The following is a 20,668-nucleotide window of genomic DNA, read 5'->3' as shown; positions in this document are numbered from 1 at the left end:
GCCTGAACTCCACTCTCACATTGGAACCAGTGAAGTCAAACCCCATCCATTTGACCCTTAACTTAGGACAAACAAAAGTTGGCCAAAGGTACTTTATTCAAAGCCACGTTTTCACTCGACAACCCACAAATTCTATCAGTGCTCCAAAAGCAAGCGCAAATAATTATAGCATATGAATTATGAGACCAAGTGAATCCATGGCAATAACAGAATATGTCAGATACAAATTCCCTGCAGGAGGTTTAATATAATCCAAGTTTGTCAAACTATCAGCAGGAGTTCCAAAATATATTGCCCTGTTTAAAATTCTGCAGGAAACTCCATTATGAAACCATAAAACGCATCATGTAACATCATAAAAGCACTATATTCCCCTCTGAGATGGACTGGAGGGACAAGGAGACATGATGTCATGCTGCAACTTCATGACATTTGTATGGAAGACTGGGTTACAAGTGATTGTAGCCAAGTTGTTCTTTTTGTTATTCCATATATACATATAAATCACAGCTACAGAGAGCATTGATGGAAAGAACACTTCCCCGTCATTTCCACATTTAAACAGGCTGACATGGGGCTATTTGCTTCAAGGAAAAGTTCAACAACCAGTTAGCCTAGTTTAGCATTGACTGGAAACACTGAGAAACAGCTAGCCTGGCTCTTTCTAAAGGTAAGAAAATCAGTAGAGCTAGGTTTTGTTTAAAAATAATGATACCAATACCAATACCAGTAGGCTACCCTTAATGTAGTGCTGATACCAAAAGAGTTTGTCATTTGACACCTTTTCTACTACACTAAATAGCCATAATGTTAATGGAAGCATTCAGCTGCATGAAATACCACCACTACTCTGCACCCTCTTAATTATTTTTTACACAGATACATTTTAAATTGTGCTCAAATTATTTGAATATTTATCAAATATCTGTACAAACACCTCTGTGAAATACACTATGCTTGACTTGACCACAGCACAGTCTGTGTAGGAGTAGGTTGTAGTTACCATAGTAGTGGGCTAATGGCATGTCACATTAAATGGAACAACGCTTGCAGTGATTGGCTGTGAGTAACAAGTGGGGTTAAGAGTTATTAATAAAATTTAAGTCATAATATTACGTTCATTCATTCATTGATTTGATTGATTGATTTGAAATCTAACAATCACTTACACTTTTAGAAATTTACATATTAGTAATTGTCATGCATGCATGTCACAAAGCAGCAAGCTTGCTTGGAACATTCAGTGGATGTAAATATTCCCATAACTTTTAATTTTGTCATGAGGAAAGATGACAAAAACATCATTATTCTAGGCAATGGTACTAAGACTCTTTCCACTGCGAAAACCACAACCTCAGACCTCCTGAAACACCTACTACAACTGTCAGCAAAACAATGTAAATCTTGAAGAAATATGACCCAATAAATGAGCCCTGCACAGCTGCATGAGATGGCTGCAGCACTACAACTGTTAAAAAACTAAAACTAGATTTTATAATGGACAGCTGCAGGTGCAACAAAGTACTAATGAAGTTTGTGGTTGGATATGTGGTGGATGAAGTATTGCCTATCTTTGCAACTCTTCATCTTTTAGACAGATCTTTGGGAAAGTACCGCTCACAGGCAACAGTGGACCCCTTAGTCAAAATCATTTGCATGCTTTCTTGCATCATTGCAAAAGCTCACTAATAATTATGTTGTACAGTTTCTTTAATCCAAAAAAACTGTGTGAAAACATCAAGAAATGGTCCTATAAATGGCAATTTTTTACCATGTTAATTAGTAAGCTTTAGTGGTGCTAGTAGGAAGATTTTGTTACTTTTGGACAGTGCTGATCTAGCTGTTTCCCCCTTGTTTCCAGTCTTTGTGCTAAGCTACACTACCAATGGTAGCTTAACATTTACAGCACAGACATAAGAATGGTATCAATCGACTCCTCTAACTCTTGGCAAGAAAGCTTATAGGAGTATTTCCATGAATTTCCATTGTTGCCTCTAATTTCCCTACAGCTGCAAAACAAAAACGCTCATTTATTTACACACTATGAGGCAGTTTCTCCGGTAAATAAGCTTCTCCATGTCTGTGAGGAGCGTGGAAGAAAAATACATCAAGATGGGTCATTCCACTTTACGAACAAACATCTTTCCTGTCTGCAACAGGGATGTCACATGGTGCTGATAACACTATCAGCTAGTAGATGCTGCTGGTCATAGCAGGAAAGAACCTGCAAGGCCACACAGTGAAGATTAAATTGTCGTTGTCAGCCGCCTCGGTAATGGATCGACTGGATGTGGTATCACGGTAATGAGCAAGCCTTGGGGGGAAAATGTCTGTGGATTTTTTGATGAAATGCACCTGGTGAGGTGGATGAGCTGGCACCGTCGCACTCGGAGGTGACCTCTAATCTGTCTGCTCGCCATGTCTACCGCACAGAGATACCAATCTACAACAGGACAGCGCCTTTGGATGTTTCCTTAACTCAAATTCACATGAAAAAGCATGACTGATTGCCTTGGATGGTGAATTTATTTTAGGCTGGGGGAAACCAATCAAAGTATTGACAGAGTCCGAGCTCCCTGCTGCGTGTTTCCTATCAAAATGCAAGTGAAAATGCATCATAGAGCTCATATAAACGACCCATGTTCTTCAAAACATGCATAATTCAGTGACCTTCAGTACATTCCACCACATTAAAAGATGAAAATCTGTGAAGGAGATAAAACTCTAGTATGGTAGATTTCCCCCAAAATACATCAAAAGTACATTACAGTGTTGTCATAGCTCATCATGAAAGCACTATAACCATACAGCCTGTCCCATAGCCATTGATCCATGAATATCAGAATGATGGCGAGAAACAAATTACATTCTGTAGAAAGATAAATACAGTGGCTGGTTTATCTCGGGAATGACTGAGGCGGAAAAATAGCCATTATCAAATGCAGATTTCTTCCATTAATCAGGTTGACTTCCACTGTGGGTTGCTTGTAGTCAAGACTGCCATGTTTACTTAAACAGCAATTCACCTTATCTCCAGCGAGCTCCGAGTACCTGAAAAACCAGCCACTAAGACTAACTCTGCAGAAATGAGGAGCTCAGTTCCTCTCTGTGAGATACTATTGAGCAAAATGGGCAGGCCATCAGAATGGGAAAATTGGTTTAAATGTTTCCTGACCCTGCCTAGATAATAAAGGAGGATAGTTAACTTGAAGGATGGTGCGCTTCATGGCTCTAAACACAGAATGATTACTTTGCTACCGAGCCAAACCTGAGTGAATTGGTGTGTTTCGATTGGACTGGAAATGATCCGCCACAAAACCCAAATCTGTGGCTATATGGTGGAGCAGGAAATTACAATTTCAAACCCAACTCCGAACAGCTTAGCATCAAGCCATGCAGATTTCTCTCCGAACGAGTCAAAGAATTTTTCCGACCTCAGTTGCCATTTCCTTGTATTTCCAGCTAATCACTATCTCCGTTCATAATACAACTGGTGTCATCACTCCTCCAAATAGCCTTCTATTGTGTCACAAAGAGAGATACCTCTAAACAACACAGCTGTACTGAGAACTCTCACTTCCTCTATCTGTATAATCGGCTGGTTCTCCACTTTTAGCTGCTTATAGAGGAAAAGGGAAAAGGACAATGATTTTTTCCCTCTGCAGAGTGAATTATGTGAAAAGGCAATCCAATCGCCAGAAAACATGGCATTTAACCACGGATACTTGCATGCTATTTTGTAGCAGATATATTGAGACTTTATTTTTCAATAATTCTGTGCTTTACGTGTTTAGATTTAGGCATAAAAACACTTGGTTATGGTTGGGAAAAGATCATCTTTTGGGTGCATAATCCCTGCTGGAAAAGTAGTGATGTTTCTGTAAAAAACAACTGCTTTTCAAGCCAAATCCAGACTGCAAAAGTAGCTATGTCGTTGTAAAAAACAACCACCACTTTTCAGGCCACAACCTGGGCCAAAAAGCAGCGATGACTCAGTAAATGACAACCATTTTCTGGGCCAGAAAAGTAGCAAAGACTCGTAAATACAACCGCATTTCATGGCACAGTCTGAGCTGTAAAAGCAGTGATGTCTCTGTAAGAAACAACCACTCTTCCCAGCCAGAAGTGAACCGTCAAACAATGGTCTGCAGTGGTCTGCAGCTTGTCATCTCACCTAGGTGACACGCCATCCCCCCGTCCCCTCCACCTACAGCTGACAAATCCACATACGTATATTAGGCCACATCACAAACCTTGATATGATACATACTTCATGTATAAATCAATCAAATGTAAAGTATTCTTGGTTTGCAGAAACGTACAGTTCCAATGTTTCTGGCAGGAACAGGAATGAAATATGAGTATACTATAGCCCTTTCAGACATTTATAAATCAATTTAAAACTCAATGACATATTTCCATTATGTACACATGAAGATACAATCATAAATTCAGATATAAATTACTGCACACCCATCTAAAATTACTCAAAAGACTTTCATGTCGACCTCCTGCAGGTTCAGATTCGGCAAACAACTTTAGAAAGTCTCCAGTGTCGAGCTACAAAGACATTGGAGGCAAACAAATACCAACTGTAGCACACTCGAGTAACAGAGCTTCCAGTATAATCACTCCGCTCCCCCTCCATCTCAATACCAAACACTATAACTGTGCCCTTGAGTAAAAGTAGCGGGGGCTGTCATCTGATCTCTCCTGAATCTTAAATCCCTCAAGCCCTCACACCAACTCCCTCAATCTCCCCCTCTCAGGTTTTTATGAGGTGAGAAGCACAAACCGATTTCCCCCCCACACATCATTGGCCCTGTTCTGACCCAGAAAGCCTTCTGCATATTAGTATATTTTACAAGAGTTAGCTGAAGTAGCCATGCGTGGAAATGGAAAGTGTGTGCAGTGCTCTGCTAGAATTCGGTGCCAAGGCTGCCAAACTAATGAATCTCTATTGGTTTATGAAGCTGCTGGTATTTATACCATAATTAAGGCACAACATAGGGTCAGTATCCCATGCAAATATGAATGAGAGTTTCATCAAAGCTTGCATGGCACAATCTTTACCTTATATTACAGATATTTTTCAGACAAACTGGGATTACTGCTTTGCAAGTGTATGCCTCTGCAACCCAAAACATGGATGCTTCACACACATCTTCTCCCAGCAGCAGAGGATCTATTCATTCAGTTAAGTTTTGCCAATTCATTATCTGACCAAATATCTCCCCTTCTGTTTCTAATTTATGACACTGAATAACAGCCAGAAGAGTGTTTTAGCAGAACATTATGATGTCGTTGACCTTCAACCTTTTGGATATAAAGTATCATCACTTTATCCAATTTGACAATTGTGTCTAATTCATATTCATTGAGCAATTTATTCATATTAGCATATGAATTCTTGAGTTATGGCCAAAAACATGTTGTGAGGTCACAGCGATCTTGAACCACCAAAATCTAATCAGTTCAATCTTGAGTTCAAGTGGCTGTTTGTGCCAAATTTGAAGAGATTTCCTCAGGGCGATCCTAAGATACAGTGTTCTTGAGAATGAGACGGACAACTCAAAAACATAATGCTCAACAGGTCTACAGTGCTTTGGCATAAATAATCCGTTTAGCAATACGAAAACATTTATTTATAACTTTATTTGCAAAAGCAATTTCTTCCAACTCTAGTAGTGGATGCACAAGGCTTGGGGGGAAACTAGTGTTCCAGGCAGCTTTAAATGGTATAAAACTAGCCAAAGTTATTACTGCCCAACCAAAAGCATTGTTTACCCGCCCAATTAAATCAAAAGTAACCCAGTTGGGCTGATAATCGCCCAATCTGGCAACGCTGGCACCGTCATCCTGATCATTTCTGCCATCAACTCCTGACAGCTTCACCCTCACTGGGGAAAGGCTGTCAGTGCACATGAAAACCCCCTTCACATGCACAAACAGAGCCCTTCAGATTCTGAGGAAGTGGCTGATGAAAGTCAGAGCTCACTTTCAGAGTGCTTCTTGCAGTCAGAACTGATGCGAGCCATAGTGAAATGTGAGCGTGTTGTCAAATGCAGCGGAAAAAAAACCCACGTTTGATTTTCTGTTCTGACAGCTGTTCTGGGCAGCAGACAAAAAAACCTCCACAGTCACTGAAACAAGATACTTAATGGCTATTGATTACAAAAGGTAGAAAGGGTAACTGCTGGCGATTCGTGTGATCCCGAGCTTGGGTTTGGTTTTACATTACGCCACAACTGCTTGCTTTAGAAGTCCACCTTGTAGTTTAAAGTGAGAAAGTGGATGCCGGCCTTTAAGTGTAATCTAACGCCACAAAAAGGAGCTTTGCTTACAAAGTCAGTTTAGTGCGCTGAGGTGGAAATTGAACCCCATGCTACAGTTATGAAGGCACACTTGATGAACACACATGCAGTTGGCCAGATAAGAAACTTGTGAGACTATGTTTTCAGCCTTTTATCTATGGTTTGTGGTTGTCAGACTCCCAAATCTAGCATTGGTGTTACATGACATATCTACAGCTTTGTCATGCATATCTTGCAGGGCGCTGTCAATCTTGTAAGCCCTGGTTGTCAGTGGATACCAGTGTTTTGGGATTCACATATGGTGTATACACAGGGAGGGTCGTGGGACAGTGGTTTGGCGGTCATGTCTTGGCAGACGGGCGGGTCGACTGCGGCCTGCGAAGCCAAAGGGCCAGCCAAGGGTTAGCAGCAGTTTCAACCAGCATTGTGCATCACTGGATCTGATGGGAGGATGGGCAAACTAAAAATAAACAAAATCATCTCTTCGAGATTTAACAGTGGTTTCAGTGACAAGGGAGTTATTAAAGAAATACTTCACCCCCGAAATGACCATTTGTATATCAGTTAAAGAAATGACCCTGTGCTCCATTGAAATTGTGAAGAAAACTTTTTTTTTTGCATGCCTACAGTGAACAAAGAATCTAAAAACTTCACAAACTGCATTATGAAAAAACAACTAGCATTTAGGGAGGGAGACAAAGCAAGAATAAAAAGAAAAGCAAATTATTTAAAAGGGCACTACATTATTTACACTATATTATCATATGTGCATTGTTATCATGATATAAATATCTCAATTTTAAATATCATGTTTGTAATTGTAAATCAAGATTAATAATATGGCAAGACATTTAATTGAAGTATTATTTTAATTGCTGTATGGCCAAGTGCAATATTTAAACAGCAGAAGCTGAATTTTTTTTTATAAAAGTAAAATATGAAGCTAGTGGTGCTACAGAGACGTCCTGGCCTACAAATCATATTCTAAACGTAAGTTAACATGCTTGTTTTGTACAGACTTCAGCAAAAATGACATCATAATTTTTATGGTTTTCTCTTCAGTAAAAATTAAATGCAAAAATTGTGACTTGTATTTTAATATCTGTCCAAAAAAAATCTCAATATTATTTTTTCGCATATTGTGCAGCTGTAGTTTATAGCAATTGAGGACACACACATTTACAGAGTAACCTTGGGCAGCAGTTACACCAAACCCCGACCCCTGACTGGCAAGTACTGTGATGTTCTGAAAGAGATTTAGTTTATTATGACAATACCTTTCATAAATGTTTCTGATAAAAAATAAATCTGCCATGTGCGTGCCTCGGTGCCCTTTCATTATGAAGACCAAGCCATGCACGCTCCTCTGTTTGCCAGCAGACTGTTTTTTCTGCCCCTTTAAGGATTGCAATAGCTGGAGCACATCCCAGCGTGAGAAGATAGGTTTTAATATTTCATCCTGTGTCTTCTGCACATGTGCTGCCATTTCTTTACTTAAACATTGAACCAGACGCCTTCATAACCCCAAAGAGAAATTCTAATTCACCCAGTCCAGCGTAGAGGGTTCAAGCCTTCATTTGTGGCTTTAAAGCTGTTTCAAAGCCACAACATCTGCAGAGTTGACCACTAAGTGCTTTTGTGACTTAAATCTGCTAGTAATCAAAATGAGACTTTTTGCCCCCGCCCTCCTATTGTTTGACTAATAGTCTGATCCCTCTACCACTGAATATAAAGAGGCTACGGACTGCAAAAACAAGACATCAATAGCAAACTCTTTTCATGGCCAGAAAGTGAAAAAACATGTTAAAGCTTATATACAATGAGTGGGGGTTTTTTACCACCAAACCTCACTTTAATGAGGCTTGCCTGTTTCTCCTCGAAAACACATCATCTCCTGTGTCGGCTAATCTGGTTAAAAGACTCAAAACCATCTCAAATTACTTTTCATAAACACTTTTTTTCAGTTTCACTCACACATCGTCCTCTTTAATTCTCATCTCAAGGCGGTTTTATTCATCTCTTACAGTGAAAATTCCTCCTGACAGCTTTTTTTTTTTACCTCCACTGTATTCCTTACTGCACACAGTCAAAAAATTCCTCTCACTCATTTCATTAGCCTACATCTTCCTTCAATATTTATCTGCTCCGAGCACATATTGTAACTTAAACAGCCTCAACACAACTAGGGCACATGTTTTAGATAATTATTCCACTAGAGGCACTGGGATTCCTGGCAACATTTACTACAGAGGGCCACAACCCATCACAGTGAGCCTTGAGAGCACCAACCCAAAAGAGATAACAATTACGAGCAGTCATGAAAAACAGAGATGATTCAAAAATGATTCAGAGATGACGTGGGTCCTTTTGATGGAACACAACCAGGCACATGCAGGAAACACGCCAACTGTTTTTTTAAGCCAACGAATTGAATATTACAGCCCTATAACAATCCATGCCCTTGAGAGTTTAACATGGGGACTTTGAAAAACACAGGTGTATGTTTTTAACCCTTTGAAACATGAGCAAATTAGTTTTATTTTTTACAAAAACACGGAAAGAAGGCAATGACCTACTTAGGAAAAAACAATCCAAAAATTTGAAGGATGAAAACAATTTCACCTAAAGTTAGCAAAAAATAAATAAAATAAAGTACTTATTATGTTAATTAATTAATAATCATTCTGTACATAAGAATACATTATACATAATTTAGATAATTAATAATTTTTTGGACATTTTTTCTCAGCTTTTATAAGAATAAAATCGTAATCTTCTCATTTCTGGCACTTTTTTGCTACACTTTTTTGCCAAGTAGCTTATTGCCTTTTTCACACTGTTTTCACTAAGGGTTCGAAGGTTTAAATACTTGTGAAGGCGTCTGAATGTGGCACAAGAAAAGGTATGTTGATTTAGCTTTCCAAGGGTTAAAACCAGTGTTTCTAAAACAGGGGCACAGATGCCAGTATGGGTTCCCATACTTCAGGGAGCATTTGAGATTTTTTCAAAATATTAACTTAAGAAATAAGTCATACATTATTGCAAATATAATACTAGTATAAGGAGTTCAGTAAACCCTATTTTGTATTTAATATTCTTCTTCTTTTTTTAAAGTAACCATTAACTGCCATATACTGTCAACTGCCGCAATAAACGCAATCATGTTTACATTTACATTTGTTTAGTGTGTATTCCTACCAAAATACTTTTACGCTGGATTTAAAAAATTCAAAGGGTAATTATTTGAAAATGTTTAAGAAACACTGGCCATATGTCATAGTCAATATTGAGTAGTTTAATCACTTTTTTTTTTTGCCTGAACTGGGGTGTTTCACATTGCGTGATTTTAGGTATTGCAATCGTTAAACAAAAAGCTGTTCTAATAGTTTTCCAAATATTCCATTTTTTTTTGGAGCTACTTGCTTTGTGAGACCACCTGGGCAGCATAAAACATATGTTAAAAGTGTAATAGAGCACGACAACAATTAGCGCTGCTAGTGCTAAACTGGAAGATAAAAACAATTGAATCATAACCAGAAGATAAAAAAACAAACAGGTGGAGCAGCATACGGTGAACAGCATTGTTTGCTCTCTTACCAGGAGTTTGATGGAGGGCTGATAACAAGTTTCATTCCTACGTCCCCAGCGGACAGATGGGACAGACTGGTCCAGGATGTGTTAGCTTGGTGCAGGGGAGGCAGCTAGCCAGTGTCAAAAGAAAAGGAAAACATCCTCCTGTAACTCAAAAGATGTCCTTTTTATGTGTCTTCTTGGCTGCTAGCTTGCCACCAATAAAACTACGTTCACCAGTCGCTTGGTTTCCTGCCACAGGATTCACACACCCTCCAACTTTAGGGTGTTATAATTACCGTCAAACTGTTGGAGAGCTGCACTGGACTGTTGTCTAAACTATGAAGCGTTTTTCTAGCCACCTAGCTGACATAAGTCTAATATTCCCACTTCTTCATGTCTGGTCTTGTGTCCACCGGCTGCTGGAGGGAACAACTTGCTCTTTAGCCATTTAATACTCCAAGCTAGAAGCTACAGCTTCCTGCTACTAATGTAAACAACAATAAAACTAATACTTAAAAGGCCAGTGAGTATGGTTTTGGGGCCATATACTGGCAGAAATGTGATATAGTTGGTATAACGTGAAACTGCTTTATTTAGTGTTTGTGCTAGTTTAAGTCACCGGGTCTGTCTGTTATGGATATGAGGAAACCTCTGCGGCTATTTGAGCTCCCGGTCAAAAAACTGAAGAAATTCTCACCAAGAATTCATGCTTGCCACATAGAAGTTTCAGCTGGTTGAAATCTGCAATTTTCACCACTAATGCCATTAAATCCTTTGCACTACACAAAGTTGCAGGACATAAAATGTAGGCAGTGAACTAAGAGACACTCCACAGAGCTGAGGGGAGCTGCATTGCCTGGTAAAGATTTATAGAACATCAAAATATTGATTAGCGCAGCTAAAACTACAAAAGATGCTATGTGTGGGTGCTGGAGGTGTTCAAGGGCACCTTTGCCAACATTTGTGTGAGTAACAAAAGTGATTTAACTATTAGTTTAATTAGTAAGGGATGTAATTAGTTTTAGTTAGTAACAAGTAATGATAAAATAATTAGATTTCTCAGGTAACCTTCCCAACACTGGCCATAATAGGATACATAATTCAAAAATAGGCCTAGTAGCTAGTAGCAGAGAAACAACCAGAAACACTGTAATGAAAACCGGCCTGCTGCTTCAAACTAAAATTACTGCTTCTCTTATCTCAGTTGATACAAGCATGTGAACATTCCTGACAAAACAAGGCTCCTTATTAACTGAACATACTTCCACATACTTACTACATATAGATTTATGCATGGAATGACTTGCAGAAACATGACGGACATAAAGAAGGAAGCAATAACCCTTTTTTCCCCATGTTTTACGCACTTTAAGGAGTTCATAGGGATATTATTCATATTTATAGGTGATCCAGGGGGTTAAACAATGTGTGCACCCTTAACATACATCCTTTCATTCGTACTTCAGCTCAAAGCACTATGGTTTGCACTAAGATGAAAGGGCACTTCTTAAAGACAATCCCATATTGACGCACTTATCGGTCAACCTCAGAAACCAAGCTATAAAAGTAACAGATGTTGCAACCGGCAGACTAAGTGATCTTCTGTCTTCACTGTGGCGCTTCTCTTTAGTCACTACTCTGCATCACTTCTTTGTCATTTGTGTGGCATGTTTAATTGTTTAAAAACTCGCTCTGGATGCACATTTTTAATCTCAAGGGTGATGATACTTCGAGAAGGAATCTGAAATTATAAAGGGTGAATGTGAATGTTCAGTGAAATTCAAACCTCCCAGCCCCTTAAAGCTCAGAGATTTTACTGTTTTGCTCTTTTGAAAGAAAGAGGGAACAAGTCTTCCCTTTAGTCTCTTAAGGGACCAGAATGCACTTCTTAGGCAGACGGCGACGTGATTGGGGTCACAGATCTTTTGGGATATATGACTCTGAAAGCTGAAAGACACTTAAGTCCAGTTCAGACCAAAGATTTGCAATGAGATGGGTCAAAACTCATAACTACATGCAATGCGTCAGTCTGCAATGTTCTGAAATCCTGCCAGTTTACACCAAAGAGGCTAGATGGGATGATGTGTCATCTCCATAGCAACAATGCATCGTACTTCCATTCCGATTTTCAGCTATTCAGGCTTATTTTGTAGCTGAATATCATTTTCAGTTTCTTAAGGAACAAATGTGAATGATGATAGTGGGATACTTGCCCTACAGTTGCATTTCTGGTAGTGATGGAACGGCAAAAACATAACACATAACACACACAGCCTTGTGTTAACTAATGAATGTTGTCAGAAGGCTTTTATTTTGAAACATAAAAGTGTTGAGCTAATTTTTTTTTCATGTCTGTGGCAGATATAGACATTGAAACCTCTGGTGAAAAGTGGTGCAATATATGATTACCAAAAAAACTGTGTCGGGCCAGTTCACACACCACTGCAACTTTTCTCTGCAGCATTCCAAAACGGTTTCGTCTCGTCACAAATATCTGGTCTGAACTGAGCTTTTAGGATGCATTTCATTTCACAATAACACCTCAATTATCTCTTGTCCTTGCTTCACTATTGGTGTCAACAGGAAATTGTCCAAGTCTTTCGAATAAGACATCCATTACTGGGTCGATTTGTTAAAAGGTGCAGTTAAAAACCATCACTGAAATGGCAGCGTCACTCAGAGTCCCATTTGTTAACCTGTCAAAAGTCTTGATGATGGGTATTCAAAGGATCGTCCAGAGGTTACGGTAAATAAATTCTCCAATTGATGGCCACAGCTCTCAAGCAATCAATCTAACAAGCCTATACAAACACGAACACATCAGCACCCTGAATAGCTTGTTTTAAATATGATTTTTAAATATAGGTTGCCTTTACATTTGGCTCAACACCAGCAACCAGCAGATCATGTACTGATTATTTCCCAGAATCAAAAATGTGCCTGGCTCAAGCCCTCTCCCTGCTCCCGTAAAAACGTACTCATTTCACACGCAGAGGCTTTTCATTGGGATTACCACTGGCCAAGAGAGCGCTTGGCTGAGCCCTGAGCGGTGCCCAGGAAAAACACTTGACATGATTGAAAAAGCAGAGACTGGCCAGAACATCCCCACAAGCTGGAGCGCCTGTAATTATCTGCTCCGCCATCTCGTCTTCAATGTTAAGATCAGTGTGCGACACGTGACGATAATTAGATTATAGGGTGAAAGGTCAGACACGATCAGCTCGCAAAGCAGACAAATGCAGAACAAATTTGTCTACAACCATCTTTTTACTCCAGACCAGAATGACTGTCTCTCGCCTTAACCTTTTGCTCGTAACTCTCCTCCAACCCCCGAGGGAGACAGCGGGAGCACACGACTCTTGACCCCAAAAGAGGGCAACGTTTGATGAATGACCAGTGAAGGTCAAACCTCTGATTGGTATTCACCCTCCTCCACCTGAAATCACTGAACCAAAACGCCAGAGTGTGTCCCCAAGAGCGTAAATTACCATGGTGACTATGATAGATACACAGCACTGGCAGACACTGAACTTGCACTGAGGGGATGGAGTGCAAGCGTAGGTTGAAGCGGGCAGGGCCGCGCCCCAGGTAATCTGTCACCAAGGGGCTTTTTGACAACCCTGCGGTGTCACAGTCACATGTAGAGATGAGGCTGATGGATGGAATAACCCCTGCTGGGTGCTTTACAGGGATACTTGGCGAGGTGTGATGCAAGTGGAGACGCCATACGGACCTCATTTCTACCAATCCTCCTTCACCTCCACGCACACTCTGTCTTGACACACAGAGGGGTCACTGCCGGTGCTGAAAAGTAAAGCGGGGGGATCTTTGACCTTTAAGAGGTGTCTGGAGATGCTTACCAGACAGCAAACCTTGATGGAGCTGCAGATGAGAAATCTACCACATACCTTGCATATCAGTAGTTCACCTTTTGATTTAACTCTTGATAATGGAAGACTGATTAATAACAGTTTTGGCAGAACTGTTGCAAGAGCCAAAACCCTTTATGTCCATATACAGTGTTTCAGAGTCAGTGAAGAACTACCTGTCCAGACTTTTTTTTTTTTGAAAGGGGACCAGCTGTGGTGCAAATGTACTTTTACATGAAGGGCGATTATTCTCTCACAGATGTATGGCAGGCTCACTCACTGAACAAAAATTTGAGCAACATACTTTTCTTTTTTTGTGGGCGTGAAACACAACAGGCTTACACTACACTTTAGTCATAATGAATGGATACGTGCACAGTTTATCAGTGGTTTCTGTATTTTTGGCCCAGCGACTTGTTATCAAAGGTTACACCCTCAGTGTGGACATGTTTCACAAGCATTGATGGATGACTAAACGGGCCTACAGGGCACAAGCCCAGGGGCCCAACATGTCAGCCCCCCCAACCCGTCCTTAACCAGTAATAACAATAATAATATTATTTTTTCCAGTACAGAATAGTGTAACAGATTACTAATACAATTTCAGTGATAATATTACGGTTACTTCAAAAAGAAATAACTCATTAAAATGTTTTTCGTCACACCCCTACTGATTTGTAATCACATTTTGGATTTATTTTCATAATCATAAAAACAGTTAATAAAACAGCAAGCTAGCCTGACTCCTACTTTACATGCAGTGGCTGGAAACATCCCCATTACTTTGATATTGGCGGGAGGAAGAGAATATAACAATCGAAAATAACATCACTGTTACAGGTAGTGGTATTAAGACTTTTTGGAAAAACACAACTGAAACACCTACCACAACAAACAGCACAACAACATAGATAGATAGATAGATAGATAGATAGGTACTTTATTGATCCCGAGGGAAATTTAAGTAACCAGCAGCATATTAAACATACAAACGTGACATTCCATGAAATACACCCCACCAAATTTGAGCCCTCTGCGGCCATGGAGGATGGCTGCAGCCCTACAACAGCTAAATAACCAAAACTGGGTTTTAATCACCTATAGCTGCAGGTTACAGGCGACAAATAACAAATGAAGCTTATGGCTGGATATGTTGGTGGAGTAAATGTTGCCTATGTCCATGATAGACTCTCTGCCTTTAATAATCCTTGAGGAAATACCAGTAAAGAACAACAGAAGATCCCAAGGTAACATTTGCAAGCCATCTAGCCTTAGCTGTGCTTACTTGCGACTAATGTTGCCCTGACAATTACACAGAGACACATGCAAAGTCTGAATTTTGAGGAGAAAAGATGCAATTAGACATTTTGTGGGATGTAACAAAAAAAGTAATGTAACAGGTAGTGTAACTAATTACTGTAGGAGATAATTGAGTATTCATATTACTTTTAAAAATAATCACAAATAATTACATTTTTGGACTAATGAGCCCCGCACAGGCCTTTACCTGCAAAATTTGACTCAAATCAACATGAACCAACCAGGAAGAGACTCAAAAAGACCAGACAGAGATTCGAAGAGACACAAAACCACAAAAAGATGCATCAACAAAGAGATGCAAAACAACAAAACCACAAAGTCTGTGTGTCTTGCTCCTATGTAAGAAAGCAAATGCAGCCAAAACTGTCTTTAAGTGACAAAGTGATGCTACTTCTACCTAAAATGAAAGAAGTTTTTTTTTTATTAAAGTTTCTTATGATGATTTTCGACTTCCACAGTCCATCAGGGCATTACAGGTTTCCCCACCATGTCCCTCCACAGCATGAAAGTGTTGACATGTTTATTCAGCTGTTTGCAAAATGAAACTCCCGGTTTAAATTAGCTTTAATTCCCCCGGGGGTGCAGCAGGGCGTTGTTGTAACAGCCACCAGTGCTTCACAACACAAAGAGCATCCGAGCCACACAGTTCACAACGTGTTGAACTTCACCTCTTTTGCTTTAAGTTACTGTGAACCATGTGGAGTGCACTTTTTTGGCAATAATACTTAAAAAAAAAAAAACAAACAATTTGGAATCATAACTTGTAGCTCTTGAATGAATGTTAGACGCACACAATTACAGAGAAAATATGCAATTAAGGGCAATAAAGCAATATGAACTCAATGAGCAGCGGTCCAAGTTAGAATAAAACACCACTGCTGGTTTATTTTGGCATTTTGCTGTAATTTTAACTCTCCTTCTCCCTGTCTTTGTGCCTTTAACTACACAGCCGGTGATAAGCAGTGATTTATGACAGACTCCGGACAAAAGCACGTGCAAACATGCGGGTAGACGCAGCGACCGTCCCCCTCCGCTTCCGTGCGTGAGGTAACAAGAGGAGATGACAAGTGGAGCGGCGGATGGTGATGTTGCTGCTGCTGCGCTCTGTGGGCGAAACCTACCTGTCATCGTAGCAGAAATCCGCGTCCAGCGTGTTCAGATAGAGACCCACAGCCACGGCGGTGCACACCAGCTCCGTGATCATCTCTCAAAACCAAAGTGGGAGAGGACAGAAATGACTGGAATCAGGTCTCCCTCCCGCTTCTTCTCTCAAGTCTCTGTGTTATTGTGCTCTCAATTCAGCCGCTCGGCAGCACAGCTCTCCAGACAACGCAGGGCATTTCCCGAGACATGCAAAGTGTGGCAAAGTTAGCCATATTCCCTGTAACCCATTGTGTTGAGAGACGGGTCAGGGGTGCCGCGAGGTGAAGCTATAGCCGGGTTTGGCTCGGAGCTGTGCGCATTTCTATGCTGCGGTGTCCTCAGTGTGCGCATCTCTCCGCCTTGGCACTGGAGAGAGCAGAGCGGGGAGACGCATGTGGTTTTCAGGGAGGCTGAGCATGCGCAATGGGCGCTGCACTGGAGAGAGAAGGTGGGGAGTGTTGGAAATAAGTAATTGTGTTTTATGCATTGCTGGTGGAGTAGATTACCTCAGTGGGACACAGAATAACCACAGAGACACAAAACATACAAAAGGAGACATAAAATGACTTGAAAGAGACACAAAACAAGTACAAGCAGAAACAAAATGACTTCGAAGGACCAAAAAGAGGCACACAATAAGATCAAAAAGAGACACAAAATGACCTCATTGAGACACAGAATAACCTCAGAGACACACAACAAGCTACAAGATACAATTATGACCAAATTAGTTCCATATATACCACCTATCTTACAGAAAAAGTGACCTCTGGTAGTAAGATTAAGGTTGGATGGCTGCCTGGTTTTGTAATAAATGTATTCCAACTTTGAACTGTAACTTTGGAAAACACTGATGTTGTACATTTAAATACATTTCTAAAAAGCTGTTTTGCAAATTCTGACAACATAATTGTTGCTTAGGTGTCTTGCTAAACAACCTGACTAGAAGCCACTGCTGTAGGTATCATATAATCTGATTCTAATAAAAATATTGATTAATTTGCCATACATCAGCCCCCCCACTGTCTCTGTGGAAAGGCTAAACTTGGAGAGTTGCTGTGATTGATGAACCGTTGTACCTCACCCTATGGCGAGGATGCATATGGGCGTCAGTTTGGAGACGTGCAGCCTGGTCCCGCTGACTACCAGCTGGACCGACGCCTGTCCCTCAGTCGGGGCTGCAAGCAGAGAAATCCAGCACAGAGCGGCAGAGAGAGTAAAACAGATGGCTGGAGAGGGATGTATAGAGAGCGAGGGCATCAGCCGGTGAGGGGTGAGACAGTGACGAAGCAGGAACAGTCATTTGTAACAGTGGCACCCAGTGACCCCTGACTCTGAAAAAGACTTGACCTCATGGAACCTGTTGGACTATTTAGAAAGCTTTCGGCAGGCTGCTGTGTTTGTGTACCTGAGACTGATGTTTAGGTGCTTCCTCTTACAGCATCCATCAGTGTCCAGAGATAACAAATGAGTGTTTGGGTTGTAGGAAGACACTCAGTCCTTTTGAAACTTTATCAGGAAGACAACCTCATTGTTAGTTTTGTTAAGGAATGTCAGCTTTTAACCATTAATTAGTTATAATCTGGGAAAATTAGATGTAAGACTTTTTTAATCCACTTGGAATTAAATTTAACACCTTGTTTACAATATGCAATATTGAATAAAAATATGTACCAAATCAATTATTTAGCATTAAAGACAATTCTGCCTAAATGTTTATTGTAACACAAATATGACTTTTTTTCTTGTGCCAGAGACAAAGCTTTTGATATTCTCACTCTGCATGTGGGACTCTATTGCCCTGAGTTTGAAAGACTTTTTGCACAAAATACACTGTGGGTCATACGCATCGCCTTGTAACAGTTTGAGCCATGCCTCAAAATCCTGGTTAAATAGTTAGTTTTATTGAAATTGCAATTATCCATCTCATCCGGGGTACAGAGACAGCCAGCTTGTAGACAGTGGATCATCTGCTCTGAGCATCACAGCTTGAAACAAAACATGAGTATTGTTGGTTTTGCTATTTTGATCTGCATAATGTGAAAAGGCATTAAGTGAATTATTACAAAAATAGATGTTAACATACATGTGTTGTATACCAACGTGATCACAACATATACCTAAACAAACCTACAGGCAAACACAAAGCCTACAGGATGCACACTGTGTCGTCACGCTGCAGCCCCATGGGGACAAGGAGTGCTCTGTTTTGCAGGCGGCACAAGTGATTAAGGGATTAGCTAAAGCAAAGAGGGAAAAATGTTCCTGTAGAGTATAAACAGGCCGAGGCAAAACAAACACATTACAAGAGAAGAAGTGTTTACTCCCTCTGACTGATTACCTGCTACGTCCTCACCGTGGAGCAGCGTCATGAATATATTGCCCGCTCTTCAGGTGTAAACACGCAATGAAACATTCCTTTTGGGTTTTAGATATAGTCTAAAGGGCAGTTGAGGACTCTGCATCATCAGGTGTATTTACATTCATTGATGATTTTATTTTTCTTCTTTCTCTTCCTATTTTTCCATCTGTTATAAAAAGTGACAAACATTTAGTGCTTTTAATTAAAAGCATGCATGCACGCTCATCTAAGCCACATTTTGTTTTGCTCAAGAAAATGTTTGCATATTTTACTTGCCATGTGACTAAACTGTTGAAGCCTTCAGCAAAGGACTACATGCTTTCAATGAGTATTAGTTGCACACATTCCCCAAAATTTTGGGAAATGTGCTTTCTTGCTAAAGGTGAGGCGATCAAAACCACGTTCATGTGTAATAAATGTAAAGCTACAGCCAGCAGCTGGTTATTTTAGCATAAAGAAACAGGGGAAACAGCACTTATTAACTACCTGCAGTCAAAGTTCATTTTGTTTCTTTTTGCAAAGCTTTGCAGAAATAGAGACAGGGCGAGCACTTTTTCATAGGAGCGACATGGCATTTAGCCTGTTTGTGGACACACAGAGCAGGTTAGGACATCTTTACTGGGAAACACTGAAACAATCTGCAGTTTGCTCGCTCATTAATAAGTCAGTTACACCTCTTTTGCGTCCAGAAAGCCAGCATGTTATCTAAAATCACACACTGGGGCGGTGCTATGCTAGCATTGTTTGGTTCTGTACAAAAAAGCAAATCCCGCCTAATGGAGGGTCTTCGTCACGGCCCTATCGCATGATCTCTGTGTAAAAAGGGCTATTAAGAGATTTCCTCTTCCCTTGAAGCTACACAAAGCGAGTAATGGTAATTATCCTGTGCTATTTACTCCGGAACCACTGTTTCTTCACCTCAGCAGATAGACATCACGCAGGAAACATAATCACAGCTGGAAGGACCGGGCCCGGACCCTGCCCTCACAGAAATAGCACACCCATGTTATTAATATAAACGTTGAAGCCTGACAACATAAAATCAGGAGACGTCGCAAACCAAATCAAATCCTCCCTGCTGTGGAGCATCCGTAAGGGTGTCACCTCCTCGTTCAGCTCAGGAAGATCAGAAATATAACTGGAATAAAATGGGAGCTTGATGACTGTTTGGGTTTGGTGTTAAGAAGGGGAATGAGTGTTATTGCAAGTTGAAACCACGCTGATGACTGACTGTAAAATGGCTTGAATAGTAGTTAAAAGGGTCAGTGGCTTGTATTGTTTCAGAAAAGATAAATTGTGAGGATAAATGAAACAGGAATACATGAAAAATAACTACATTTCATAACCATAAAATGAAACCGCTCATATGCACTTTAATGTTATCATTACTATGTGCAATAAATTTGATGTGTTTTGGAGTCTCAAGCTGTCCTGTAGAAGGGGAAGAAAAGGGGAAAAAAGTTTAACCTGACCGATTTTATAAGTGGCTTTTCTATTGACCCCATGAGCTTTCTGCGTTCAGCAGTTCTAAAATAAATCCAGTTTATACAACTTAAAGTATTTCCCTACCTCAAGAAAGTATTTAAATCCAATGACAATAAAAGAAAGTACAAATTCTGAGTGGTTTACCCTTCAAGATAGGAAAAACTTTTTAGATCTTAATTTAAGTGATGTTTCACTTTGGTTTCCCTCTGCACTTCCATTGAACATTGCAGTTTGTGCTAACATAATATACTAAAATAAATGTATTTTTCATTCCATGTGTGCTGTAAGAGTGTCAATACATTTACACAATTACATTCAGGATTTATATTCTTCAAACAGGTTATCCAAAATTATTATTATTATTATTAGTCGTAGTAGTAGTAGTAGTAGTATTAGTATTGCATCATTTAAAAAAAAAAAAATCAAGTATTTTTTTTTAGAAATTTGTTAATTTTATGCTCTTGTTTTTGTCATTTTGTCCTAGATGGCTTTTGCCTTTTCCTTTCGTCTTACTCCACAGCTCCCTACACACACTCTACTCCACCATATCACTTAAGTTTAATTTTTTTGATTGTCCAAAAATACAGTTTTTTTTTTTTGTT

At 40.0% G+C, this 20,668-nt stretch overlaps 1 protein-coding gene across 1 annotated transcript in view; it reads right to left on the bottom strand.

Annotated features, from left to right (window-relative positions):
* Window positions 1-16,602, bottom strand: part of tmtc2a (transmembrane O-mannosyltransferase targeting cadherins 2a) — a 73,042-nt gene extending 56,440 nt beyond the window's left edge. The window contains exon 1 of the mRNA XM_042511279.2: window positions 16,198-16,602. Within this exon, the coding sequence (XP_042367213.2) occupies window positions 16,198-16,280 (83 nt within the window). The 5' untranslated portion in view covers window positions 16,281-16,602. The remainder of the gene's footprint in view (window positions 1-16,197) is intronic.
* Window positions 16,603-20,668: the final 4,066 nt, after the last annotated feature.

The sequence above is a fragment of the Plectropomus leopardus genome, chromosome 22 (genome assembly GCF_026936395.1).
Source record: "Plectropomus leopardus strain MGB_pleo_1.0 chromosome 22, ASM2693639v1, whole genome shotgun sequence".
In the NCBI taxonomy this organism is placed as follows: domain Eukaryota; kingdom Metazoa; phylum Chordata; class Actinopteri; order Perciformes; family Serranidae; genus Plectropomus; species Plectropomus leopardus.
The sequence above is the reverse complement of the archived record's forward strand: the minus strand, read 5'-3'. Positions and strand labels throughout refer to the sequence as shown.